Below are 27,844 nucleotides of genomic sequence, written 5' to 3'. Positions count from 1 at the left end.
CTGCAAACGAAGAGGCGCAGCAGCGAGCGCTGCCTGCCCAGGGACCGTGGGCGTCAAGGAGGAAGAGGCAGCGGCGCTGAACTCGCTGGCCACGACGCGTCGGCCCCCAGCTAAGGCCGCTCACGGTGTTTTTTTTTTGGGGGGGGGGGGGGGGGGGGGGCGTCCGGCAGCTTTGGGGAACTCGGGTCCTAACAGCCCTTCCCGGCTGCTGACAAACCGGGCAGTGTTTGAGTGACACGTGCCGCTTCTGGGGCGAATTAAGAGCTTGTTTGCCTAGTCACGGTGTCTCCATGTCTGCCCGTGCTCCTCTTGCAGCTCCTGGACACCTGCTTAGGCTGGTCCCCCCCCCCCCCCCCCCCCCCACACACACACAGTTTAAGCTTTTTGGAGGTTTTATTGGTTTTTTTGTTTGTTTTTTGCAGCCCTGAGGGCAGCTGCAGGAGAGAGCTACCCTGTCCCTTGGCTATGTTACTGCCCGTCAGCTCAGCGTTGCAAGTAGGTGATGCTTAATGAGACACTGGTAGAAGCCCAGAGAGAGTTTGAGCGCTAAGTTGCATAGTAATTAGGACTAAGAGAGACGAGCTGTATCTCCTTCAGGCGCTGAGCTCGGCAAGGGAGGCGCGCAGAAGAGAAAGTGCCCTATTCCTAAGGTGAGCCCGCATGTCAGAAAGACGACTTAGTGTTGTTTTTCTTTTTTTCTAAAGCAACCGATTAACAGAAAAGGCAAAATAAATTCTATTGCTGTTACTGAAATATGATTCTTACAACAAGTTTGAATTGTAGCACTGCATATTAATACCAAAAAAAAAGCACTGATGCATAGACCTGCGTTGTTAAAATAAGCTGTGTCTCATCTGTTGCGACCAGGTGATCCTACTTTGTAGTACATACATACATACATTAACATTTTGGGGAGGGCTCTACAGCCACCTCCCAGGCCTTCCAGGAAACGTTGACCCTACTGCTAGAATTTTTTTTAACAAAACAAAACCAAGCTTCAGTTAGACAAAAAATATATTTGAGGTATAAAATGCTCTAGCTTCCATAATTCTTTATTAAATATTTAAGTTGCATCATTTCATTACAACAACTTCATTTTGTCACATTGAGCTTTTGCTGTCAGGAAAACAAACTACAATTTCCTTCAGTTCTCTTATGAAAATAAATGGAAAAATTTTTTTGCCCTTAAACAAAACCTTCCCCCACAGTGTATCAAATCCAAACACAGTTCAAAGCTGTTTTAATTGTGAAAATGAGCATTATCTATAAGTACTTTTAAAATCAATTTTTAAGGTAGTTCAGCATAATTTTGAATTGTTGCCAAGTATGAGGCAATTTTACAAAAACAGTTATGAAAGAGTGTGAATTTATCTGGAATGTCTGAAACTCTCATTCACCTGTGGCAATAGTAACGGTCTCAGGTTTAAGTTTGATTAAAAACGGTGGGTTCACGAGCGTAGAACAAAACACCATTAGTTTCTTGAGTTTGCCGCCTGGGTGCTGCCACTCCTCACCTCGCAGAGCCAACGCAAGGGAGCTGAGAAGCATGGAAAAAAATGCAACACCCATCTGCATTACTGCATGTGGGTACATACTGTGTATGTTCTATATATATAAAATTGTTAAGAAAAAAGGAGCAAAGATTACATGAAAATAATATGGGAAAGAAAAAACCAACACGTTGAGTGGCAGATCAGTGGAGAAACAGACTGGTTAAAATGTCTATATAGACATAGACTAAATGTGATTTGCGCTGACGGCTGTGTTACCTAAGGAGGCTGAATGCGCAGCATGAACGATCTGCTAGGTATGTAACATTAATATGGTTAAATTCCAGTTTCACAAGTTTCCCATGCATTTCAAACATGCATCACTTTTTAGTGCAACATCAGGTATCTGACAGCTGTAGGGTTTTTTGTTGTAATTTTATATACAAAAGGAGTTTTTTTATCACTAACAAACAGAAGAAAATTAATGTACATTTAAGATGTCCAGTCTGGTAATTCTACCTTTTTTTGCATGACACATTGATGATTAGCCCTGGCATTCACATGGGCTTATTACTTATCTAGAAATGCAGCGCAACTATCTAGTTGCTCCCCCTGGACCCCGTCTTCAGCTCCCTAGTTTTGTGTTCCTAAACACACCTCCTGCACCTTTGGGAGCCATCAGGGTTTCACCGGTGGCACCTGGAAAAGGTTAGCTGGCCTCTGCAGCCATGGCTGTCAGCTGAGCGCACCATGCAAGCAGCGCATGTGTCCGGAGGGGCACTGGACGCCTGCTCGGCTGATACCGCAGCCACCTCCGCTGATTTCTCAGTGCGCAGCTCAGGCCAACGTGCTGCTCGTGCTCCTTTTGCTCCAAAGTCAGAGATGGAGCAGTCAGGATGACTGTTAACCAGATTCTGTTACTTCTGGATAAAAAGCAGCAATTTCCAGCAGCTGGCAATGCAAATTGGAGTTACTGTGGTAGGGATGGTGTATACTGATTAATTAGCAGCCTCACAAGGCACTCAGCTCCAAAAGCCTTGACATGAAGAGGTGACAGCTCCAGGGCTCTATAATCTATACTGTGACTCAAGTTTTCACGATTAAGGTTTCTCAAATGCAGACAAGTAATGCTGTATGTACCATTTTCATGATTATTATTTACTGACATTTTAAAATGCTGTTGGGACATTTTGTGGTGAACAGCCTGAACTATGAGTGTACAGGGGTAAAAGCAAGGTAAATTAGCTGGGTTGAGAAAGGCACTGGACTATGGTGCAAATCCCATTGGAGTAGTTGCTTTATTGTGTTTTAGATGCTATTTGAAGTAAATGACATATTTAGACACTTTTTTTTTTTCCTAGCAAGATTCCTTCAGGCTTAGCTCTGTGCGGCCCAGAAGGATTCTCGAGTCTACAGCATGTTAGAAAGGAAAGTCTGGCATTCAGTTTAGGAGCCCAGGAACAGCACTTACTTAAGCTTTATGTTACAGAGCTGTGTAGAAGAAAACAAATTTGCTGCTTCGCAAGCTGATGCCATGTACTGGGCCTCATAGTTTACTGCAAAACTAAGGTAATTTCCTGGGTTTTGTCACACTGTAGAGGATCTTAACTTTTTGGCTGATGCAAGGGGCATATCTGCCCAAGGGTTTAGCCATCAAGGCAGACACCAACAGTACATTTTAGTAGAGATTTCCATCAGCGCAGCCAGAGCTGTTTAACTACACTGATGGCTAAAACCCAAAACATAGCCCAAACCACGATTGTTATTTATGTAACTTTCTTAGTAACAGCCTGTCAATTCTAGCTAATGAGAAGGCTCCGCTACACAACATAAAAGCTTTATGCACCAAAGGGATGGGCCTGAGCGAGCAGACTGCCTCAGCTCACCTGACAAGTACTTGTGCTCCTTTCCGGACGTGGACTCTAGATTATTTATGGGCCCCAGCAAGAAATGGATAGTGCCAACTCTACCATGGAAGCATCTGCAGTATTACAAAGCTGCATCCCCAAAGGCAAAACGCAGTGCTGTGTAGTAATAACGTAGCTACCTCAGATACCGGAAACTAAAGAGCTGGCTTACCGCTATGTTCACCGCCACCCTTACGTTCTGGGGGGCATGCTGGGGGCATGTGAACACACTGGCTCCAAGACAAAAGCTAGTGGAGCCAACTGTGGTGCTGCACCGAGGGTGGGTCTGCAACGCAGGAGGGAGCTGCGATTGCAGGGTGCAGGCACAAGAGGCGGTAGCATTATTTAACCATTTGCATTAATGGCAAGAAAGCCAAAATAGCGCAACATTCACCACGAGCTGTAGAAGTCCATCAGGCGCTGCGTATGCATTTCAGTGACACTGTTGCCTGAGTTAGTTCAGCTCTCCTTGCCCGGCGCAGGCAAAACTACCAGCTGTATTAACAGCACATCTTGAGGGACTCAAGGGCTTTCTTTTCAATGTTAAAACTTTTTTCTGGAAGAATGAAAAATCTCCTCCCTTAAACTAAACCAAACCAATCCAACTACACATCAGTTATGCTTCCTACAACTGCAGTTCATACACTAGCGTGATTCCCAGTGAGTTCTTCTGGAGCGCCTGCCGGTTTGTGCAGGTAAGTGCACCTGGAAAGATGTTAAGCTAATTCACGCTAAATTTTCTACAGAAATCCACAAACAAAAGTGACCCCCAACAACAACAAAAAAGCCCTTTCTAGTCTGATGTCACCATGTAATTCTTGATAACTATCAGCACACAGTGCCTGAAAGGACTTTGATGTAGGTCAGTATTAGTAAACCCTGTTTTAGACTTTGAGGATGGGGGAAGGGAAGGGACTAAAATAAGATCATTAACAAGAGGAGTATCAGCGTCAAAACACAACCCAACCTCTGCTTCCACCCCAGCTTAACTACTGCAAGAGCACATCCTCCATTGATACCTGAGATTACACTTCAAGTCCATAGCAAAACATCTCAGCAGTTCTTCAGGTTCTGCTACATGGCAACGGACACGAACATAACCCCCAATCCTTCAGATGATAGAGAGATTTAGAAAGGAAAAAAAAAAAACAAAAAACCCAGATTCTGGAATATGAAATTTCTGTAGAGGGAGTCCATGTTGTAACTAGCAATGCTAAACACGGAAAGACACTGCAAATCATTGGGTTTGCCTTGTCCTCTCCCCTTCCCTCACACTGCTTCCCGTCAGGCTGGTCATCAGCACGGTGTCTCCCCAGCTGCACTGCTCAGGGCGCACTGCCCTTCTTCCTCATGTTCAAGCGTTTCTGCTCACCAAATGCAAAATGTCAGAAAGGAATGTCAGAAAAATATATTTCATAAAAAAATGAATCTGGCCTTGTGTTCAAATTTAAAAAAAAAGAACTTCTCCAGGTACCTATTGGCTCTTCAGAGGTTTTTTTTTTTGCTAACACACACACGTACGTTTGCTAGCACTAAGTCTTCTTCCAGTGGCCTTTGTAGCTAAAGTAGTTACATGTTAAAGTTTCTGCCCTCAAGTAGTGCAGAAAGCATCAGCATCAGCTCACTGTACTTGCCAGTGGGTACCGGGGCCAGGCACAGGCTAGCGAAGCTGTTGGCAACGAGGTGAAATTTGGCATGTGGTATCTTGCTTGGTAAGCGCTAAATGGATTCTTAGGGGGTTAAAAACCCTACACGTCGAAAGTATGGGGGCAAAACTGACAAAACTGACCATACCCAAATTGCTAAAGCCGAACCCTCAGACCTCCTCCTGGTAGTACGGTAACCAGTTAACGTCAGTAGGTCAAATGCAAATCTCACTTTTAATCCATCACACAACAGATGCAACTCAGACATCATAGTTTAAGCATGCAACATGTCATAGGTAACAAAACTGATTAGATAGCAGTGTATATTAACTAAACCTTTGTGATTAAGTAAAAAATAAATCACAAAACCAACTGGTGAGAACATGTCTGCAGGCTCAGCTCTACATCTGGTTTTTTTTTTTTTTTTTTTTCTTTTATACATCAGCAGCAGCCAAATTCACAATTGCTAGATATTGCACCAGAAAGACATGTGCAGTGAGAAGGAATATAATCACATTAATGTTTATGATAAAAAACAGATATGACTTCCATGTGTTACATAAAGTGCCTTTAGAGTTGGTGCAGTTAGAAACAAACAAAAAATATTGTTATTTAGTTATCATGAGCAAATGCATACAAATAGGAGACAAAAACAGCTCTGTTTTCCATAGTGCCAAATCACGCAGTGTCAGGTTTCATTCAAAATGCCTCCATTGCAAACAGTAAAGAGGAAAGGATAATAAAAGAATCACTGTACAAAGAAAATGACAGGGTTACGCATATTTTCCTAAAATGATTAATGCCAACCCTACCCCAAACTGTTTTATAGTACATGTAAATATTACCAAGGAATAATGAGGCAATTTCTTTATTGAACATGAGATCTGGCATGCTATGTTATGATTCTCTCTTGACTTTTAACTATTCTATTGATCTATACAAAAAAAAGCAACGTCCAATCCTTACTTCTTCTGGATACAGAAAAATATTTATGTGCTCGGTGAAAAGGTTTTTAAGAGTTGCTCTTGATACAGCCCACGAACAGAAAAGTTCCAACATAGCTTTCTCCTATTTTCTTTAATGGTTTGGGAACACGAGGCTCAAAATGCGCTTTGAATAAATGACACTGGCATCAAGTCTGGTATGAAATTAAGATAAGAAAAATGCTCATTTTTCCAAGTATATGAGATTTAATTGTAATGAAATAAAATCTGAAAATGTCTAAATCAATTAAAAAGTAAACATGAGTTGTAATACTATACCTGTAAAATGATTAATTCCATTCATTGTCATTAGAAATTATGTAAAATATTTATTAAGGGCTTTGCCTACAGAGGCACAACATAAATAGAACAAGTCTTGCTGAAATGTAATCAGAGTACACGTTAACCAGTTGGTAATTTGCTGTGGAAACGTCAGGAAAAACAATCCACAGATTACAGTTCAAACTTCTGAATTTAGGCAACTGCACTGTAGAAGTGTTTGCTCCATGAACCAACATTGTGCAACTGTTCTGCCATAGTCACTCAGAGTCCATTAGGCAAATGCAAAAGTGCAAGCAGAACTTGCTTGAAGGGGGGGAAAAAAAGTAGCTGCTTTAATCCACTCCTTCAAATCCTTGAGCATTTTCAACTGCCATAAGTAGCTTCTCTCGTAAATCTTCAAAAGATTCATAAAGAGGTAAGTCTAGGCGATTAAAGCTGAAATTTAGAAGGAAAAGAATAATTTAATAATTGAAAACATGTTAAAGAAAATGTTAAAGAAATTGAAAAGATTAAATATAATTTGGAGGCCTTAATAAAGGATATATCTTATTGCGCACATGGGGACAATCTCCCATAGTGCCCTTTGCCAACCTAGCTAAGTGCTTGCGTTTCCAAAATCGGTTTTCAAAAATAACCATCTTCCTTCTTTCTTTTCAGTGCTGAATGTGGGAATCTGTTAAAACCTGCTTAGAAAAGGAAAAAAGAAAAAAAAAAAAGAAAAAGCATATTCAGGTGATAGGAAATCAGCCTTCTGACAAAGCTGAAATGTTTTCAAAGACTCAGCAGAGATGTTCTGAATTTACAGGATAAACTTTCTACCCTCTGGAGGAGAAAAAGAATAGGTCCTGTAAAATGTAAAGAGTAACTGAAAAGTGAAGAGGGTGGGTTGGTTTTGGAACTTTTTTCGGTTTTTTTCCTTAATAAAAGTTTTTAGTCTACAGAATGGTGATTTTTATGGAAAGACGACCATTCTGTACTAATGTTCTAAATAATAATTTTCTTATACAGCACAATTTTTTATCTTAAAAAAAAAAAGCCATACTCTTGAGATGCAACAAAAATTTGTAGTAAATGCTTTCAACATTTGCAAATTCTATAAATAAGGATTAAATTAAGCCGGTTAGGCTCTAATCTCATAGTTTTAGTGAATTATCCAACACATTGGGGCCTTTATGCCACATGGCTTCCTATGGCTGTGCTTTGGTCAGTCAGGCTTTTCAGAGTTCACCAAACCCACTTACCAGGAGGAGGAAAAAAAATCACTGAAAATGAGAAAGGGAACATGATGAGAGTAAAATGCCTGCAGAGTGGTTCAGATCAGAGAAGTGTTATCTGAAGCACAGCAACCCCCCCCCCCGCCAAAAAAAGTTTATCAACCCCTATTTGTACAATTGGCTTTTCCAACTTGTGGATATCCCTCAATTTGTCAGATCTCCAGAAGGAAGGATGAAGAGGTGATAAATTTCTAAGACATATGAAAGCAAGCAACGAATAGTTTTAATTCGACAACGCGAGGCAGCATTGTTTCTTCCAACACGCTCCTTAAATGTATACCGTTCCCTTCTTATTGGTCTCTCGGACAACTTATGCCCTATCCTGTATTTTTCAAAGCCTTTGGAGTGACAAAACAGAAAATATAAAAATAATTCAAGAGGAAGAAGATGTATAATTCCTCCTGCTACTTTTCCCCAATCCCAGTTTTGACAGGAACCACAAAACTCCTAACTGTTCCCATCCTGCCTCTGCCACTAATTTGCAGCATCACCAGTGAATCATTGTACTTCTCTGTGACAATGTATCCTTATCTGTAATGTTTGCTTGTCAGCTTCCCAGAAGGTTGTGGGAGATGTATAAAGTCTTCCTAACATGAAAGACACTGGAAAACCATAAAATATTTTTGCGGTGGACATAAACAGGATGCTCAGCCAGTGGGGCACAAGTTAAGACAATCCGTAAGATCTTGGGCTTTATCTCAGGAGGAGGTGAGGATCCTACACCTACGTTCAGTAAAACATTTCAGCACACAATACACTTCTGTGCTTTGCTTCGTGTGCTTTAATTTAGACTGTTACGAGTACCTTGCATGAATGAATTCTTATATATTTGATACAGAGAAAAGTCTTCTAGCAGAAGGGATTAAAAATACTTCAATTTCATCAGAAAGTCAGTTTAACTGGCAAGTGTTTAAGGCAATTTGCAGACTACTGTATGTCTTCAAATTTGATAGTGAATTAATATTTGCTACATATGGGTAGCATTTGTTTGGAACACAGGGTACAATGAAGTGGGGAGAAGCTACTGCTTCTCTCTAAAATACATCTTACGGCAGCAGCAGTCACCAGAGTAAAAGTCCCAAATTTACAGGCTACTTGGAACACAATAAAATAGAATTAAAAAGTCTTTTATGAGAAAAGTAAGCTGGAATGAATATAATTTGAGTTGATTTACCTGCATTTATTGTAGAAGTCTATACATACTTACTTTATAACATAGCTTTTTATGTGTTGATGTGAAGGCTAAACCAAGTGTCTTTTAGAAACTGTAAGAAGCAATGGCAACATACTGAAATTGAGCCTTGCTAGTTCCTGGAGTTCTGCATGTTACATTCTGGCAACTGTGTGTGAGCATATAAACACTAACTTTTCTTTCCATTTAGAACTTGGGATTCTATATATATACATATATATAAATATATAGATAGGTATGTGCAGTTTTGAGACTATCCAATTTTATGCAATGCTGTATGATCTGGAGCTAGAATATGTTAGATAAGGCTAGTTATCAGTCTCTCCCCTTTCTTGGCAGCGTAACAATGCAGAAAGGCACTAGTTTTATGCCTTTATGACTTACCATGTGTGAGCTCTGGGCAGTTTATCAGGACTTCCCCATTGCTCTATTGTAAACAGCTGAGGACCGTTTGAACCTGGTTGAAAATGAAAAACATATGAAATTTAAATTACTAGATACTACAGAGACTACCTAAATGTTATTTTCTAAAGTGAATGTTTGCACAAATTATAGGTTAGATTTTCAGCTGGCGCAAATTAGCTGGTACAAACTCTCTGAAGTCAAAACTACATTGAAGCACACAGAAATACTGTTATTTATTTCCACGTCTAGTTTAGTTAGTTAAGTTTGTTGAGCTCCCTTTGTACAGAGCGGCTGTAAAATTCCAAAGAAGTAAGCTCACACATGAACACTGAAAAATTAATTTGCCTGGATAAAAACACAACCTCCTCTCCCTCAAATGCCATCAACATTATTCCTGTTGACAGTCAAAATTTGCTGAGTGGAAGCTGATCCATTCCTGGGCAAGGAAAATAGCTGTGGCATACAAAGCTTTACTCCCTCTTCAGGTGTCCCCCCAAAATCTCCACTGTTCACAGCATCAGGAAGGAGAAATCTTACGGTGGGGTCAAAGGTTGGCTATTACTGTATTCCAGCAGTGCCCAGGTTTTCTCCTTGACGTGCTGTGAATAAGTTCCTGCAGCCACTCTAGAACTGAATGTAATCTGTGGGCAATGGAAAGCAGCTCACCGTACAGTTCAGCAAATCCATTCATAGGCACGCGTGACGTCCCAGTAACAAACTGCAGTAATCGAATCCGTTTTTCAGCATCCATCAGTAAAACAGCCTATTGACAAACACACACAGTCACTGCCTGTACACTAATGTAGCTGTAGATGCCATTGTTTAAAAAAAAAAAAAAAAAAAAAAGAAACAACTGAGTAAATTTATTTGTGCAAAACTTAGACATGTGACTTTGAAAGCTGTCACATGGGTAGCATGCCAAGTTTTCTACGGTTAAATAAGGAGCATCCTTTTCTAACTGCCAGTGTGCCAAAACAAAGAAAGAGACACTGCCCTGGCAGCAGCTGGTGCTACGAACCGGCTGCGCCTCTGTGAGGTGCCTTTCCTTTGGGCAATCTGTAACCCTTACCTGCCAAGCGTTTTGGTGCACAACGGATGCATTAGATTTATAAATTTATTCTCTGACAGAGAGAGTAGAGAAACACAGAAGACAGAAATACCTTGAAGATCAGACAAAAGCAAATCCAAAGATTCAAAAAAAACCCCAGACTGCTGTTACACTATAGGAGGACCTCGGAGTCAAAACTTTTGGGACCATCTCACCACTCAGACTAGTGAAACTTCATATCATTGTAGTGTGGTGACTGTTAGTACAAGTACATATTCTTCATTTATACCATACATGGTCATGAAAATGATGTAAGAAACCCAGAAATGAACTTTGAATGTATGTACAAAGCTACAAAATTCCCGTAATTTTAAGAAAAACAGCCACCCCTTTGAAAAGTAAAAACCTATTGCCGTTACGTGAAAAAATATTTTAGTAGTTTTTTTGTGAACATGTGCTTCTCAGAAAAATATTTTACTTCACAAATATTTCAAGACGCTTTAGATAAAACCAAAGATCCAGACTTCATAGCTTGGGTCTATTTCTAGTACAGCTTCTCATGAGTGCCACGGTTGTCATTTCCTGCATACAAAAACGTACTCTTCAGCAGGTCTCGTGAAGACAGCAGACAGATTTCATAACAGACCCCGCAACACAGCAAGGTACCTCTGACTTTCCGAAATACAGGGAAGTCAAATGCAGTAAACAGTATTACCTTCCAGAACCACTGGATAACAGGATGGTTTGGACAGTAACCGTTCTTGTAGATAGTGTGCTGTCTCCAGTCGTTAACATCAACATCTCCAAGGCCACACATCAGCAACTATACGGGGAAGTAATTGTTAGGGTGTTAACTGAAGGTGGTGCTATCCTGCGCGCGCTAACAAAAAAACCTGGTAACCTCTCCCTCTCGTCCGCCCTTTTCAACAGCTACGCGCTACGAATATAAAGGAGAGTTGGGCTTCTCTGTAGCATTTTGCTCAAAACACATAAGGCCAATGCAGGCATAATGGCTTTAATTCAGCATGCAATTTTTCACATACTCAACTGCCTCACTGAATAATTAATATTTTTGTGCTTTTTTTTTTAATTAAATTGATTCATTAGAGGGAAAAAAATCCTCATTTCCCACCATAAGAAAGCACCTTTGCTACCAACAAACTTGTAATTTAGTGAATCCAGAATATAATGCAATTGTCTCTAGACGTCAGTTAAAATGTACTCACCTCTAGCTCATTTTCATCAAAAATTTTTATCAGATCAATAGGGAGAAGCTCTGTGAATCCCTAAAAGAAAGCAAAGTGAAGTTAAAATTCTCATACCATGTACAACTAAGTTTTTATTTAGCAAGATCTTTGACTTCAGGGAAGGGAAGTAAATGAAATATACAGTTGTGAAAGTATTATGAATCTCTAATTTAAAAATTAGTCGCTAAATGATTTCAAGTTCAAGTAATATAAACTTGAAAGAGAAAAGACCTTATGAAGGGAAAAATATGAAGCCATAAAATATGAAGCGTTCTAGAGCTCGTGCAGCCCTGCAAAGCTCCCCACTCCCTCAATCCAGACACTGATGTATAAAAAGTCTGCATAAAAAAACATTTACTCTGGACTCTCAATAAACATCCATAAACTTAAAAGATTTTTGGGGTGAAACACAGCAACTAAAAGAACCTTACCTCCAGAAAAGCATTCATTTGTTTTTGAACTCTATTTACAAACCTCCACTGGATGACGAGGCTACAGTAGAGAAACAAACATTCATCAGAAGACTGAAAACAAAGTGTTTAGAGATTTTAGCTACCCCAATATTTTCAGTTTCTCATTTACAGCTTCAGTTAGCTCCCACTATACTCTGCTGTAAGGAAACAGGACTTGGGAAGGGAAAAATCTCTCAAATTCCTGCGGAAGTTTCCCTGTCTATGAAAGACATGCAAATAAACAGCCTGTTATTAATTGCTCACATTTATCTTTTGTGACTTTTCAAATTGTTAAAAAAAAAAAACTACTGACTAGTATAAAGAAGATTAGCAATGAATATTTTCACTTTAGCATGTGACATTAAAACTCTGCCCATATATATCAATTTTTTTTTTTTTAGATATGACCTTTCTTTATCACTAAAAACTTTTGATGCAACGCTAGCAGAGGACATGCCATTAATCTTTTGGTTCCTCTGGATATTAATTCAAAGATGAACATGGTAAAATGGCTTGCTTGTAGACTCAAATGGCCTAGAAATTCTTGACTATGTTTTATTTTTTTCTAAGTAAGGCTGTAATTTAGACCCCGGACGTTGTATTTACTCTTAATATTCGTTATCTAAATAACTAGACATTTTATTCCTCCAAAGCTCTGGGTAACTAACAATGCCCAATAAAGTCTGCAAAATTTGAGGACAGTTAGAATTAGATTTAACAGTCTGTCAATAAAAAGCTAGATAGACAGATGAATAAAAACTGCAGTATCAACAGAAACTGCTTGTGTTTCAGTGCATAATTACCTACTGCATAAATACCTTACAGGTTAGTGCTTTAGAAATCCAATTACTTTCCTACTCAAGCAAGTTGCATGCCTAATTTGCATGACTATTACAGTTATAATGTTTGCTCATCACTTTGAGGAGGTACTTATTAAAAAGGCCAGCAAATATTTGCTGAATTGAATATTTTATACTCTGGTAGGCAGAAAAACTGAGGAAGCTTAAAATTAAACACAAATAGCCTGTTTAAATTCGGACAATTTCTGAGAGTGGCACTAGGTACCAAAATCACGGATGTGGTCTGTGAACCCAGCAGAGAAAGACGATGGGACGATGGCCACTCTAGCAAGCAGCTTTGGGCTCATCTTAACTTAGGAGCTTTGGGTCACCTTTGGGGAAGCATGTTTCCTGACTATGTAGGGGATTTCAGAGAAAACAAACTGCTCAATTAATTTATTCTATTTTTGTTCTTACGTTGGACAATGTATATGTAAACTGGAATTTTCAAAAACAGCATGACAACATTGGATAGTGTTCATTTGAAGGTTACTCACAATACTTAGAAATAATTTGAAATAGATTTTTAATTAGGAGCTATTTAGTCAGTTTATGTTTTCATTCTTTCCTGAAAAAAATATTATATATTAATAAAAAAAGGAAATGAAATATGAGATTTTCTCACACACTATACCACATGAGCACTACACAGGCGCGAGAATGCACCATTTAGGTGTTTGTGAAGACAAAGAAGCAAAAATAAGTTTATACTTGTGACTTTTTTTTTTTTTTTAGCATACCAATTAGTATAGTTGAATAGTGCTATCATAAGGGAATTCCAGGGAAAAATTATATGAAGGACTTTGATTTACATATGCCATTTCCAAATGAGAGAAAGCAAACAAAACTGTTGATTTTAAAGATATAAAACAATATTAAGGCTAGCCATGCAAGAAATATCTAGATGTATGCCTAATTCAGTTATGCATCTTGAACTGCACATTTTCAAGGAGCTTTTCTTTACGGCAGTGTATTGAGATGACAGAGGTTTTAAAAAAAAAAAAAAAAAAAGGTTATGAAGTCTGATATTTTGCATCTGAAAGCACAACTGACATGCCTGGAGAACTGAAGCGTTGACAGCATAAACATATTCCACACCATCAAAGCAATAGTGAAAAAGAATTCATAAAAGCAGAAAATTGTTATTGTTCCCCCATTACAGTCAGGTCGCTGTAATACAACACTGCCAATGACATCAGCAAACCAGTACAGAGTTTTCCTCTTAGGAGGAAAATACTTAAACACGTACAGATCTCCTGAGCCCGCCCTTGAACGTGGACGAAAACAGCAAGCAAATGTTAACTTGATAAATTGTTTGCTATCCTATTTCCATTCCTTTCTCTTTAGCCAGTTTAGTGTTCAGATCTGGACTCGATTTGTATTCTGTGACCCTACAGTCCGTCATGAAAAACTGCAAATCCCATGGTGGAAATTCATCACTACACTGCAGGTTTACAAAGCAGAGCTAGCTGCCCATGGCGCTTAGTCAACAGACAGTAACAGGCATGAAATCCGGTGAAATTCATATGCCTAGTTTAACCTTATAATTATTGCATCCAAGATGTGCCATTTTTTTTTCATCAACTCTAAAGGGAGCCCAGAGTGAGTAATTCATTGAGAGCAATCCCACCCATTCTTGAATGCTCCTCATGAAAATCAAGAAAATCTTGATCATCAAGAAAATACTGTGTGTTTCATATTACGTCATGCTCTACCTCCATTAGTGTAATTTGCAGAACAATTAATGTTAACATTCAAACTTGCTAAGCGTTAGTATGTAAACAAACTATGTTAATAAAAGGCTTTTCTTTTCACTGATGATCTGTTGGGCTGCACCGCTGCAGTAACTGCGGCAGTTTACATTCCAAGACAAACACTACTGTGCTTTGTTACGCTCTGGATAAATTCCATAAATATATACGTACTCAATGTATTCCCTTTTGTTTTCATTTGTTACCATGATTTCTGACCCATTTGGCTTCAAGTCAACTTGATACGTCTGTATTTCAAAAGAAAAAACAAAACATATGACATTATTTCAGACCTATTTCTCATGAAATCCACTACTCTTGAGCAGTGTTTTAAGAGCAGTATCATAATATTATTACGCCATAAGGGCTAGGGACATCAAGATATTCCACATTTAAAGATAACGTCATTAAGTAAGAACACTCTCTCATATTCATTAGCTAGCGAACAGACAAACAAACCACTCAATAGCAAACTTGTAGCCCTGAACAGCAGGTTCACTTGGGTAATGAAAATACATATTCCATTTTAATAAGGACCGAAACCATAGATTATAAGATTGAAAAATCTTTACAGATTGTTCTTTTCAATCTTACGTTCTATGGTGACCACATTTATTACACTTCACAAGAACGTACCGTAGGGCAAACAAGACATTGATTTCTGAATAAAGCAATTCATCAGCAAGAATTGAACAGAATTAATGCTGGGTGGGTACCATGAAAGCCATGGCAACCACAAAAGTTGGTAGCTATTTTTGTGCACATACAAAAGAGCTACCAAACAATATGCTCCACAGCAGCAGCATCTGAATGCAGATCCTGGGGTTAACACATAGCGCAGGCACAAGGTTTCATTCCCTTTTCCTACAGAACGCGTAGTTGGGACAGTTGTTCACTTGGGTAGCAGAGGAGGAAAATCCACTGTTTCACTGTTTTTACGTCGTTGCTCTGTTCCGTTCAGCTTGCACCATCAGTTCGAAAGCACGGTGCTGCTAGCAGTAACCGAGACGTGCCTACGCACCCAAATCCAGCACAGCCTTTTTTGAGCCATTACTAATCTCAGCATGATTAAATCAGATGTTCTGGCTGGGGAAGGGTAAGATAGTAAACTCATTTACTAAAAAATAGAGCTGTGAAAGAAGAAGGTTGGAAAGCTCTTTCCAGGACTGGCTTAACACTGAATGCGTCAATAAACAGAAAAACAGAATAGTAAGTCTATTTGGATAAGTATGCATATTATCATGTGGAAAAAAATAAAGGACTATACTATTAACAGAAAGCTATTAACGTGGAAGCTGCACGCCTCTGAAACATTTCTAGTTTTGTAGTTCCACAAAGATCAGAGAAGACAGTCCAGAACTAAGCAGTAAAAGGGCTGCTCTACTTTCAAGATTAAACAGGATAAAGATATTAAGATTACAGACATCATGGCGCACACAGATGGCAGAAGGATTTTTGGCTCTTGTTTCTTTCTGCCCACTGGAAGATATGTTGCTTTTAAGAAATGACAAGTAATATTTCAGAGCCATTAAGATGATACTTCTACTTTTGAAGAACACTCTCCATCCTGTACATCTTGAAAATATCTACTGCATTTTGTTTTGTATATAAGAACTTCCTACTAAAGAGTAAGAACTACCGAAACCCCATTGTTGGTTATTAAGAAAGGAAGGGTAACAACTAGAAAGGCTTCATTAATTTTTTTTTCTAACGCCACAAAACATTTGGGTAATAAATGAAGTATAAAGAAACAGTGACGCTAACAGCAATGCAGATATCTCACTCCTATGTCCCCACGTCCTTGTGGAAGCAGGTCAATCTCTTAAACAGTTTTCCCAAGGGCACTTCTATCCAGTTTTAGTAGTTTTAGCAACAGATAAGGCAAATGAAGTGTCAACAGTGAGTCAAGATCTCTTGACTTCTAGCAGTTCCCAGAGCACTGGGGACTGTGGCCAGTGGCACCTCCAGAAGCAACTGGTGCTGTAATGAGTAGTCGGTATTTGCCATATTCTACAATTTCTGAACTGCTGGGAAACCTCTTATATGCATTCTGGCTGACAAGATGCCTCTGGTTAGATGGATTCCTGCTCACTACATCAGATCCTACCCTTGCACTACCGGGCTTCTTCAGGCTTTTTGGGGTTAAGATTTGTCATGTGCCAATTTTGCATTTCACCAGAAGTATGATGGAAACAATATTGTATTTACTGCTATTGGGATTTGCGACTCAGTGAGCTTATATATATAAGTTAAAACAGGAGTTAGTCAAGAGAACTAAAAATTCATTCATCACTACTGCTGTAAAGCTACCTAAAACCGCCACGTCCCTCTGAGATACAGGAAGACTCTGCTATGAGCTCAGTCCCCGAAATCTACGTTAAAACAATTAGAGCAAGCAGTGATGTTTCTGTTAATAAGATGGGCATTGAATGAGCACATGTCCTCTACGCACCAACTTGAACTACCGTGTAATCGGAGTACAGAACTGGAACTTGTGCTGCTGCTGCAGCATTTTGTGGTTCCTAGATTGCAGAGGATTACTCCATTTTGTGGATTCCTAGATTAATAAAGACTTTAATCTCCAAAATTTATATATACCTGCCATATTATGAGGAAGGACTCTAGGGGCAAGAAGGTGAGAAGAAACGTTGAAAACAGTAACTAAGACACTTTGTGATGCATTTATTTCCAAAAAACTATCTCTTTCTCTAAGCAGGAGAAAGAAAGACTGCCTCATGTACTGTTATTATAGTTGTATCCAGGGAGCTTTAAAAAACAACCCACACGTGCTATGTTCAAGATAAAAGAAATTATAAACCCTGTTAATTGTTTTGCACCCCATTACGTACAGAAGAACAATGCTTAGAAAGCTTTAATAGGAAGAAGGTAGACTAAGAAATGAATCAGGGAGTCTCAACCTGTAGCTATTTATAAAGGCAGTTTGTAAAGCTTCCCTGAAAGTGGAAGGATAGACACCCTGGATATGTCTGCAGTTTTGCTGCTGTTGTTGTTATGATGTGTCACTCCCTAGCAAGGATCTACTCGCTGCTTATGCAGAGCTGAATTGCTGAAGAATGAAGTCTAAAAGATGAATGTTTTTTGGAATCATATGCATCTGTTGTAAATTAAATCAAGATTAAATTTGCTGGCAATAACAAAATTAGCTATTAGAAAGATTAAATAGTTAGATGAGCAAGAAACATTGCCAGCAAGTTGCCTGACGTGAAGTCAGAGAATTAACTTCTGCCAGCCAAATTGAAAACTGGCAGTAAAAGACAATTCACTACGAATAATTTGAAGTTAAATCATTACAGAATAGAAAATAATAAAAATTAACCAACAAACATTTCAGCGCATTGCAAGAACTTTTCTTCCTGTGACATTACTGTTCTCGTTATTTTCCACGTAACATGTAATGGAAAATACAGGTAATTGCCATGTATTTTCTATTAGTTTCCATGTTAATGGAGGAAAAAAGAAGTACACATTGAGAAACGGATCGAAATGTTCTTGACAGTACGTTGTGTGCTTATGCTTTGAAACTTTGCAGCCCGTTTAAAAAAAAACTACTGAGGCCCTGAATATAGAGACTGGGACTTGGAGGCAAGAGATACCAGCCTGAGAGGTGAACACAGACTGAAGACACTTAAAAAAGACTTAAATGCTTATAAACAAATTAAATAAGAAACACATCTAAGTATTATAAATTTGTAATGTTATACAAAATACAATATGTTTTGTCATTAAATGTATGCATACAAAACGGTTCAGCTAGTAAAAAACCAAACTGAACCAAACAAAGAAAACACAAAAAATAACACAAAAAACAAAAAGGCGGCCTACCCCTGGCAGGCAAATAAGTTCCATGATGATGTAAAACAAACCATGACTGATTTGCCTTTAGGTCCTCAATACAATTTAACATGTATACCTATTCATGGGACATTTATTTGTTCCCAAGTTATTCACATCCAGAAACTGATGCAGATCCCTGAAGTTTGGTTTAACAGGATTATCCGTAAAGGCTGACTATAAACCGAAGACAAACCGTAGCGTAAGCTGCTGCTACAGCTTCCTCTGATAAAATGAATTATGGCTTCAGGCGACAAATCACATTGTCGTCTACTCGTTTCTCAGTTTTTAAATATACATGTAACACTTTTGGGTTGTAACAGAGAATTATCCATGGACTGTGCACCTTTTTAAAATGTGCTTCTTTTTGCTGTATCATCTGACTATATAACCCAAAAGATAAAACTAAGCACTTCACTGATTTTAATTCTACCACTTACCTTGTCCTTCCAGAATAGCTTCAACCTATAGAACCCCAAATCAGCCCAGGTTGAGACTACTTTCTAATAAATACCGTGCAACATCTTCCTTATTAACCCATTACTGTGAGTATTTTGGTCAGCTGGAAGCACTGCTTTTCAGAAAGATGTGGCATTGCTCACTGGAAAGAATGTAATTTCCTTCTTTAGTTTAATCTTCATCCTTAGATAGCTCAGGAAGACAGACAGGCTAGGATTTAAAGCCTGCCTATTCCGATCAGTAACAACCTGCGGTTCTGACTGAGTTCACAAACCATGAGATACTGCTCAGTATTTAGTTACTTTTTGGCAGCAACCAACAGTAAGACGGAAGTACAGATTTTCAGATAACTTTCACATACCTGTCCAAAGTTTTCCTCATCTATGCAAAACATGAGATCCAACTCTGTAGGGTCATTTTCCAGGATCCACTTCAAAGAGTTGTAGTATTCACTATCCTACAGCAGATTACATTTATAAATGTGAAGATTCAAGGTACAACTTAATTTTAAAATAAACAAGTAAAAAAAAAAAATCTAAAACTAGAAGGCAAAGAGATTGGAAGGATGAGGACTCACTGATTTGCACAGCTACGGTAAAGAAGGGTGAGATGGATTGCTTTATTCATTTGCACTTTTCTTAGATGCTATATTTTTAGATTTAAGTAACTAGTCTTAATTGGCTTGGAATCATGTTATACAATACTGTAAATCAGAACCTCCATATATGCTTGGCACTTAGGTATACTGCAGTGGGTAATAATTGGGTAGCAAATCTCCTCTCAGATAAAACTGAGCATTCTTTTCAACAAAATTTATGTATCATTTCATTACACCAATAATTCAAGACACCCTCTAATTTCCTGGGTTGCATCTTCACCTTGCATTAGTTTCATAATTAAAGAATGAGTCAAGAAAGGAAAGAAGTGTACATGTAGCTATCAGCAAACATTTCCAAGCAAAAGAGCCATAACAATCACAAGTTTAATTTCAAAATAAACTTAAAACGTTACTGAGTCATGTATGCTTCAACAAAAGAATGACTTGCCAAAATTTAGTGATTATAATAGAGAGAGCGGGAGCTGGAGCAGAGACTAAGCAGCTGAACCAGTGTTTATGTCAGTGACTGAAAATCTGTCAAACTCTACAACACCAGCAAGAATCAACCGCATTTTATTCTCCTTCTACCAGGTATCCTTTCGACAATATCAAGAAAAACTACTGCAAAGCTAAGAATTATGAGAGGAAAAGCTCTCCCAGCTAGCTGCAGGAACAACAGATAGGGTTTGATTCTGAGGGCCTGAATCTAATCCTAAGATCTCTCTGGATATGTATCATATCGGCTTGGGTTGAAGTCTGCACTTGAGCACAAGCCATCCGACCCTCTGCAATTTTGCTTCTGCGCCGGGGTTGAGAGTCACCCGGCTCTCGGTGAGGAAAGTCTCAGGGAAGTGCAGGTGAGCGGCCGGGCTCACACCCAAGTCCTGCCTCAGAGATACGCTGGAGGCTGCCTGGGATGCTCCTGTCCAGATAAACTGTTTTGTGTAATGAGGTAAAAGCTGTTATTTAGCTGTTGTATATATCTGAAATGTACCGTCTGGTACAGTACATGCGGTACTGGTAGAGTACTGGTACCAGAACACGTGTCTAGACTGGGGATCTGAGAGATCCTTTTTATCCTTGTCCTTCATTTTACAATACAAAGGTAGAGACTACTACCTGGTAAAACAACTGTTTTCTCCCCCAAGAAGCTCTGAACTCCAAAGTCCTTGACAGCAACTCATGTTGAAGGACTGGAGGTGGAGAAAGTGCAGGGAACCAAACTGAAGCATAAATAAGGGCACAGTCCGTGTTGCACTCATCAAGTACATTTTGGGGAAAACTATTCATCATTTGGGAACACTTTTCTCTTCCAGCACCGCGGGTGACTTCCCTCACTCGCCAGGTCAGAGCCAAGCCCTGGCATCGCCTCTGCCTGCTCCCATAACGCAACCGAAAAGCGGTAGAAACCATCTATGGTGCTGCTTATAGCAGGGAGAAAGTTGACACAGTGGAAAACCTGAAACCGTAATTAGCACCTTACGCTGTGTGTCTTACTGGCCTACTCATCTCTTCTCCCTCATCCCTAACCACTGTTAGTGCACTGCTCCTGAAACTGCTGTCCTAGCAGGGAAAAATTGTTCTATTAAAAAAATAAGTAGGTATCTTTCTCAAGCTCTTGCAACTCTAACCTTGTGTTTTCCACCATGCAGTTTCCTGGAACTGTTAGCTTTTCTAAATCTTCCCAGAGAAAAAAATCACAGAATTGCTAATGCCGGTAAGGTTTAAGTGTTATCTTACCACTGACTCCATGTCTTTCAGAGTTATTGGTTTCCCCAGCATCATCTTGTAAAAAGGTCTGATGAAGAAGCCTAAAATAGAGGGACGAGCATTACATCCACTGTTCTGCATTTTCCCCTTACACAAAGACACGACCGCTCAAGGATGATACACCACAGTACTTCATGGCTTGCCCATGGGAAAGAAATCTCCTGCCAGCAACAGCACTGTAACTGCCCAAGTTAACCCAGCAGCCTCATTTTTATTTAGGCACAGAAGGATCAGTTTTTCAATTACAAGAATCATGCCAGTGTAAGTAATGTAAGAGCTGTAAGGCAGAGAGACATAAAAGACGAGGAATTGAGCTCAGAGTACATTAGAGTGCCATTTAAAAGTGCCATTCTTCTCTCCGAGGAAACGCTAGATAAGTACCACTGTGAGCCTCCGCTGTGGTGCTGCGTTGTCTCTAAATAAAATACAGTCAGTTTATAAAGTCTGTTTGCTGGCTTATTCTGGGATTTCAAAGTTGAGCAGAAATCTTTTCTCATTAAATCAATGAGTATGAACTTTCCTGTAATTGGCATCTGCGCAGCTTCATTGGCTTCAGCTGGTTTGCACAGAAATGGTGGATACAGATTTAGTAATTTTTCCCTTTAGGGATACAGCTATTTTGGCAATGCTGATTCTGTACGGTTAGCAAGAGTGGAATAAAGAACAAAACATAGTTGTATATGAAACACATTTGCTGAGCAAGACACTGTCATTTTGATAAAGTCACCATTCAAAGCAGGAATGCAATTTCTAGAGGTTCCAGTTCCGTTGCTTTCACTCAGACTTTGTCTCCTGAAATACTACACACTCTTAAGCATATGAATTACTGAAGTGATTTATTTCATTTAATAAAAACCTAGTAACAGTAAGACAGCCATAAAGTGTAACAACTCACCATCTAATAACTTCCCATGATATACTGCCAGACCAGCAACCCGTCCAATAAACGTGAAATACGACAGATGATCTTCATTACAAAGACCTGAATTAGGATTAATCTGAAGTGTATAGTTGTCCCTTTTTGGGGGGAGAAAAGAAGAAAAAAAGTATCTAAATAAGGCCAAGTCTTTAAATAACCAGATATTGAGACATGTTAATAAAACTTGGAGCTTAGGTCCAATTCGTTGGCTACTTTTGCAAAAGTGTAATACTCCGGTTTATTCACTACTTAACAGAAGTATCTTACAGTTTGTGGACAGGCTGACCTAAACACAACTGTCCCGGTAGGACCACAGTGACTATTTGGCAAAGGCTACTAATATTCCCCCTTGTGGAGTAACACGAGTCCAGCTGTGCCTACCTACTGTAAGGTACACAACAAAAACAGCTTTCTTGTAGGCAGCACCGTATACTGCCCTACCACACACAAAACCCTGCACGAGTCATTTTTACTAAACATGTCTCCCATTATGGGATCACTGAATGTCACTGAAGTGGGACCCTGGGCAAAAAAAAACGGGGAAGACAAACCCATGCGCTGACAAATGATGACTGGACTTCAAGAGGTGTCACCACAGCTTCTGAAGCATGTGGGTTAGTGCAGAATTTAAAACTTGTCACTACTGTACACAATCTAACTGTAGGTGTTTTAATGAATAAGAAAAACATCTACTTTAAAAAAAAATCTCTTTCACAGATTAAGACTATGCTACAAATAAAAAATTACTGCTTTTAGACTAATATCTTGTTGTGACATGCTCTTTCACACCGGACTTGGTATTCTGTTACCCAGGTAAAAGATCTTGGTCCTTTGCCAGCTTTTTATTATGCCCTAGGGGATTAACACAATTTCAGAGACGGTCTGAAGCTGATGGCAAAGTTTTACTGCTTTCAGTGATGCAAGGCTTTCATGCAGCAGAGAGGCCGGCACAGCCCCCTTCACGGAAGATTAAATCTGACGAGCGCAAGAAACAGGAAATCTAAAAGCGCAGAGAGTCATGCAGGCAGGGAGCCCGGTCACCCGCTCAGGCACATCCAAAACGAGAGGACAGCCACACTCGGACAGTGCAGAGTCTCTTCTCCGAATAAACCAGGTCCGAAAGACTAGCTCAGGAAGGGTCGGTGAGAGCTAAGCTGGTGACTTCCAGGTTCCTGTGACATCTCTACGGATTTCAAATTCTCTAGCCCAGTAAGAGACTCCTAAAAATCCATAACTAAGTCCTATTTTATGTTTTGCAGACTAAATACAATTGATGAGACTTAATATAATGGTCTGTACAGTAATGTGTAAATGAGTAACTGTAGGATAGGTAATGTTTATTCCCTGGATGTACAAACATTCCCCAGAATTAATTTTACATTCATTTTTCCATCAAAATTATGCAATGGAGAATTAGAAGAAATATTGTTTCTTCTAGGGTCTCTCCCAGCAACATCAGTAAAAAATATGCCACCTGTAGTAAATTTTATTTATTTTTACTGCTGATAACAAGTCTCAACCTAATGTGAATTTTTACAATTTAAATTGTACTTTTCCATCAAATTGAACCTAAAATGAAATAACTTTTTTTTTTTTTTAAATATCTGTAGTGACATATACCTCCATAAGTGAAAGTAGTATTTCAAAAGGCAAACATTATCCAGTGAAATCTCTTAATGCACAGGCATTCTGAGCTAAACAATGTTTTGTAAGCTCTGCTTCCCTCCAACCACAGGACGTCTTTTCTGAGACACCAAAGAGAGAAACCCCTCGTCATACAGCCTTTGCTCATCTACTTTACAACCTATGCAACACTTGCTAGAAAAGGAGTGAGCTTGGTAACGACAAGAAAACATCAAAACTGTTACCTGCAATTAAAAAATCCATCCTTACTGTAGCTGAGTACGTGACGTGGAGTTACGTGGAGCAGACTAAAATAGATGTACTTTAAGCAAATGAGATCTGCTTTCTCATTTACATGAATGCATTGCTCAGGGACTTCAAAATAGGACGAAAATACAATTAAACTCATTTGAGGCCACAGGTGTAAGTGTACTGAAATGTAACCGAGAAGGCGGTTCATAAGGGAATGACAAAGGAGCTCTGCATTTCTGGAGCGCTCGTGCTTTACAAGGTACGGGGAGGGCACAGAGAAATGCTTTCTCCTGGCACCATTCCTCTCACTACTGCTAGCCTCAGAAACCACCCGCTGCAAGCAAGGCAGTGGTGAACACTGTCGTAATAATGAAAATGTTTTATGAGATTTCAGTGGCAATTTGAAAGGTTTCCTGAAATAAAAATAAGAAATGATAGTACGGAACAGAGGTTGGACTGGTTAAGAGTATATACCCGTGTATCACGAAGGATCATCTATCTATTCTCCAATTTAACTTCATCTCCCACACAAAACTGAATGTGTACCACTTACAAATGGAAATATTTTAACGGACACTTACGTTGCTGAATATTCAAAGAGACCATAATAAGGATTAAACATCTCCTTGGACAAGAGGAAGAACCATTCTCTGGCCACACCACCATAGTCAAGTCCTTTTTCTGACTCAAACTCAATCCAGAGCCTGGCTTTTAGCACATCAGGTCTCTTCACAGACATGATTCTTCTGTAGGACTCCTCAAAAATATTATTCCTGTGTAGCTTCATCTCAAATCTGTTCGGTATATCAGCCTGTGTGAAAGGAGAGATACTGCACTTGTTAGTCTCAATAAACGGCCTTCAGACAAACTATTCATCGGTGGTTAACAGCTAATCGAGAGATTACGAAGCTTCCCCTTGCTCGTTGTTTTCCAGTGCTCTCTACGTCTACAAGATGACAGCTTACAGTGAGCTGCATAAATTCCACTATAGCAGTTCAATCATTTCTACGGTATTTGACAAAACAACGAGAGGGAGAAAATGACTGATACTGCTATGCCCTATTTAAGGGCATTTTCACTTAAAATGATAAGACACGCAAAAGCGGTATGCAGTCCTTCCACTCAGATATAGGTAAAGGCCAGAACGGGTGCACAATAAGAACACTTAAAGTGCCATAAACACACCAGAATTGTATTGCCAAGACGTAAACAAGCAGCATTGCACTGCCAAAATGTCTTAAGAGTTCAGGCTTTATGAGTTCTGTCTAAGCTGAGAGAGCTAACACCCGTTACAGTTTAACCCAGGCAGCTACATGCAGAAAGGATGGACGAGAACTGAGTTAAAAAGTAAGAGAAGTTGCAGAAAGCAGCAGCAGCAGAGTGGATGAACAGACAAGCATGACGTTTATAGCCAGGTGTAGTTTTCCTGATAAAATTGACTTGAAAAAAACCTGTTTCTGAAGGTTTGCTTTTTTACTGCCAATTAGAGTCTTAGCGTGTCCAAGCACCTAATACTCGAAGTGCCTGTGAAGTATTACATTCTAATATTGTCAGAAAAGATGTAGTCTCTCGCAGTTAAAGATGAAAATGTAGGGAGCTACCAACATACAGGCCAAGAACTTGCTGCTGCCAAGGCCGTTTACTCTCGATTACAAGTCGGTATCACAGAAGACCTAATACTGAACACTCTCTTAAGTTAAAGATGATACTGGAAATACTTTTCCACAGAAGAGGAGCACCAGAAGCACGTGCTCTGGCACAGCCTTGGGCTCGCTCTGCCAACCTGCTTCAGCTCTGCCCTTGGAAGTCCACTGTGGAAGATGAAGGAGAAACAGCAAACCCTCAAGCCCGTTTTCAGCCTAAAGGCTCGTCAGCTAGCACACCAATTAGTCTCAGGTGCAGTGGGAAACAGCGAATCACTGCTACTTCTTTGCAGCCCCATTGCTTTGATTTTCTAGGAAAATATGAGCCTTCAAGACTTGTAAATGTTTTTGTCCAGAAATCCATTAGTCAAATTCAAACTTTGCCTCAGTTTTCTGGCTCTACTTAACTCCTTTAGTAGGAAGATCAGCAAAAATTGGCAAGTGTGATGTAAGAAGATACACCACCATTCTACATCTACCCCTTCAGATGGGTGCTTTTTCTTCCCAGATACACCGTAATGGACCCCAGCCCACAGCAGCACGGTTCTACTCACTGGCTTCTTCAACTTCTTCCGGAAATAGTCATATTTCTGTTTGAATTCCCTGGAATACGGAACTGCCTGCCAGAGAATTGTAAATACAGATTATTTCACAGGTATTAACAATGCGATACTCCAGTATTATTTGAGCAAAAACAGAAGTTTAAAGACATGCTATCTAGATACGTATGCTACAGGTTCATTGGAAAAATACCCCACTACGCAGGTAACACAGCACACACAATTTTCCCATTTCTGGGTGGGTAAATTGAGTTATAAGGCATCAAACCTTTTGACCCAATCTTCCTGTTTCATCAACTAGTTACCCTCAATTTTTCTCATTTTAGAAACAGAATAGAGCAAAGACAACTCTTTAACACAGAGAAAAATATTCGAATGTATTGCTGCCACCCATGTGTCATAATAGGAAATAATCAGCATGCCGTATGGTATTTTATGAATTTTTAAAATGAAGAGTGTTACCATCAAACATGGATTTACGCTGCTGGATGTGCTAAAGCACCGTCCAGCGCTACACAAAGACATAAAATTCAAAGACAGACCTGAGAAAAAATTAGGGGCTCCAGTAAAACTACCCCAAGAAGAACAGACGCTGTTTGCTGGACGCGTGTGCCCACGCACCAGCGTCAATCCGGCGGGGAAACGCCCGCGGCCAGGAATTCTCTTTTCAGCCCCGCGTGAATAAACCTAGTTCTTGGAGGGGAAGTGATAAAGCTGCTTTTGTAAGCTGCTTCTCATGGCGGAATACACCTCCCTCGCGCTCCTCACCGGGATCCGACAGCGTTCTGCACACAAATCGCCACCCCTGTGCAGCAAGCACAAGGCACGGAGTAACGCCTGTCTGACGCGTCAGTCGGACGCGCTTCGGAGCGACAGCAGCGTGACAGAAACATTTCCGAGCAGAAGTTATAAAAAAAAAAAAAAAAACAAACCCCCCCCACCACCACCCCAAACCCAACAGCACAGGAGTGAAGGATGGTGGAATTACATTAACCAGGAGAGCTGGATATCGGTTTCCGGCACCCGCGAGCGCCCCGCGCCGACTGCCGCAGGTCTGCGAGACGTTTGGGTGGACGCCCCGGCGCCCGAGCGGCCTCTCGGACGACTCCAGGCACGTGCAAACCCCTCAGCTAAACCAGCGGCAGCTACGTCCAGCCAAGGGAGTCACAGCCTCCGCCACTCCGAGCCCGGGCGGAGGTTTCCGCTTAACGCCGCGCTTCTCCTGCTTGCCAACGCGCCGTGACGCGGCAGGAGACGACTGCCACGTTCGACGCTGTCTGACCACCAGGAGGAGGACGGCCGCGGTCCCGTCGGCCGGCCGCGGCTCCTCGCCAGAGAGCAACCCAACGCCAAGCTGCCGACAGGCAGAGATCTGCCTCGCGGCCAAGCGGTGCTGGCCGCAACAGCGCTCTCGGGCGCCGGCCGCCATCTCGGGCGCCGGCCGCCATCACGCCGCAGCGCGGGTGGCAGCCGTCCGTCCTCCCGGCTGCCAGAGCCGTGACCGCAAACTACTCCGTCCAGCCCTCGGGTAACGCAGGCGCTCACGAGATGTTGTGGCTCCGACAGATAACAGCTACGGCACCCAAGTAAGAGTCCTTAATTCCCTGCTTTTTGCCAGACCCCATCTACAACACCCGTTTACCTGGGGATTA

General features: G+C 40.3%; 1 protein-coding gene across 18 annotated transcripts in view; it reads right to left on the bottom strand.

Moving 5' to 3' along the window:
- Positions 1-5,258: 5,258 nt before the first annotated feature.
- Positions 5,259-27,844, bottom strand: part of LOC138060863 (E3 ubiquitin-protein ligase NEDD4-like) — a 214,196-nt gene continuing 191,610 nt past the window's right edge. For all 18 annotated transcript variants that reach the window (XM_068926753.1, XM_068926754.1, XM_068926755.1 and 15 more), the window contains 12 exons: positions 26,187-26,252; positions 24,571-24,800; positions 22,091-22,212; positions 21,166-21,236; positions 19,189-19,284; positions 14,691-14,764; positions 11,906-11,966; positions 11,454-11,513; positions 10,943-11,050; positions 9,846-9,942; positions 9,159-9,231; positions 5,259-6,743 (listed from right to left, as the gene is read on the bottom strand). In XM_068926753.1, the coding sequence (XP_068782854.1) occupies positions 6,641-6,743; positions 9,159-9,231; positions 9,846-9,942; positions 10,943-11,050; positions 11,454-11,513; positions 11,906-11,966; positions 14,691-14,764; positions 19,189-19,284; positions 21,166-21,236; positions 22,091-22,212; positions 24,571-24,800; positions 26,187-26,252 (1,161 nt within the window). In that variant the 3' untranslated portion in view covers positions 5,259-6,640. The remainder of the gene's footprint in view (positions 6,744-9,158; positions 9,232-9,845; positions 9,943-10,942; positions 11,051-11,453; positions 11,514-11,905; positions 11,967-14,690; positions 14,765-19,188; positions 19,285-21,165; positions 21,237-22,090; positions 22,213-24,570; positions 24,801-26,186; positions 26,253-27,844) is intronic.

The sequence above is a fragment of the Struthio camelus genome, chromosome Z (genome assembly GCF_040807025.1).
Source record: "Struthio camelus isolate bStrCam1 chromosome Z, bStrCam1.hap1, whole genome shotgun sequence".
Lineage (NCBI taxonomy): Eukaryota > Metazoa > Chordata > Aves > Struthioniformes > Struthionidae > Struthio > Struthio camelus.
This window is presented reverse-complemented; position numbering and strand designations above follow the sequence as displayed.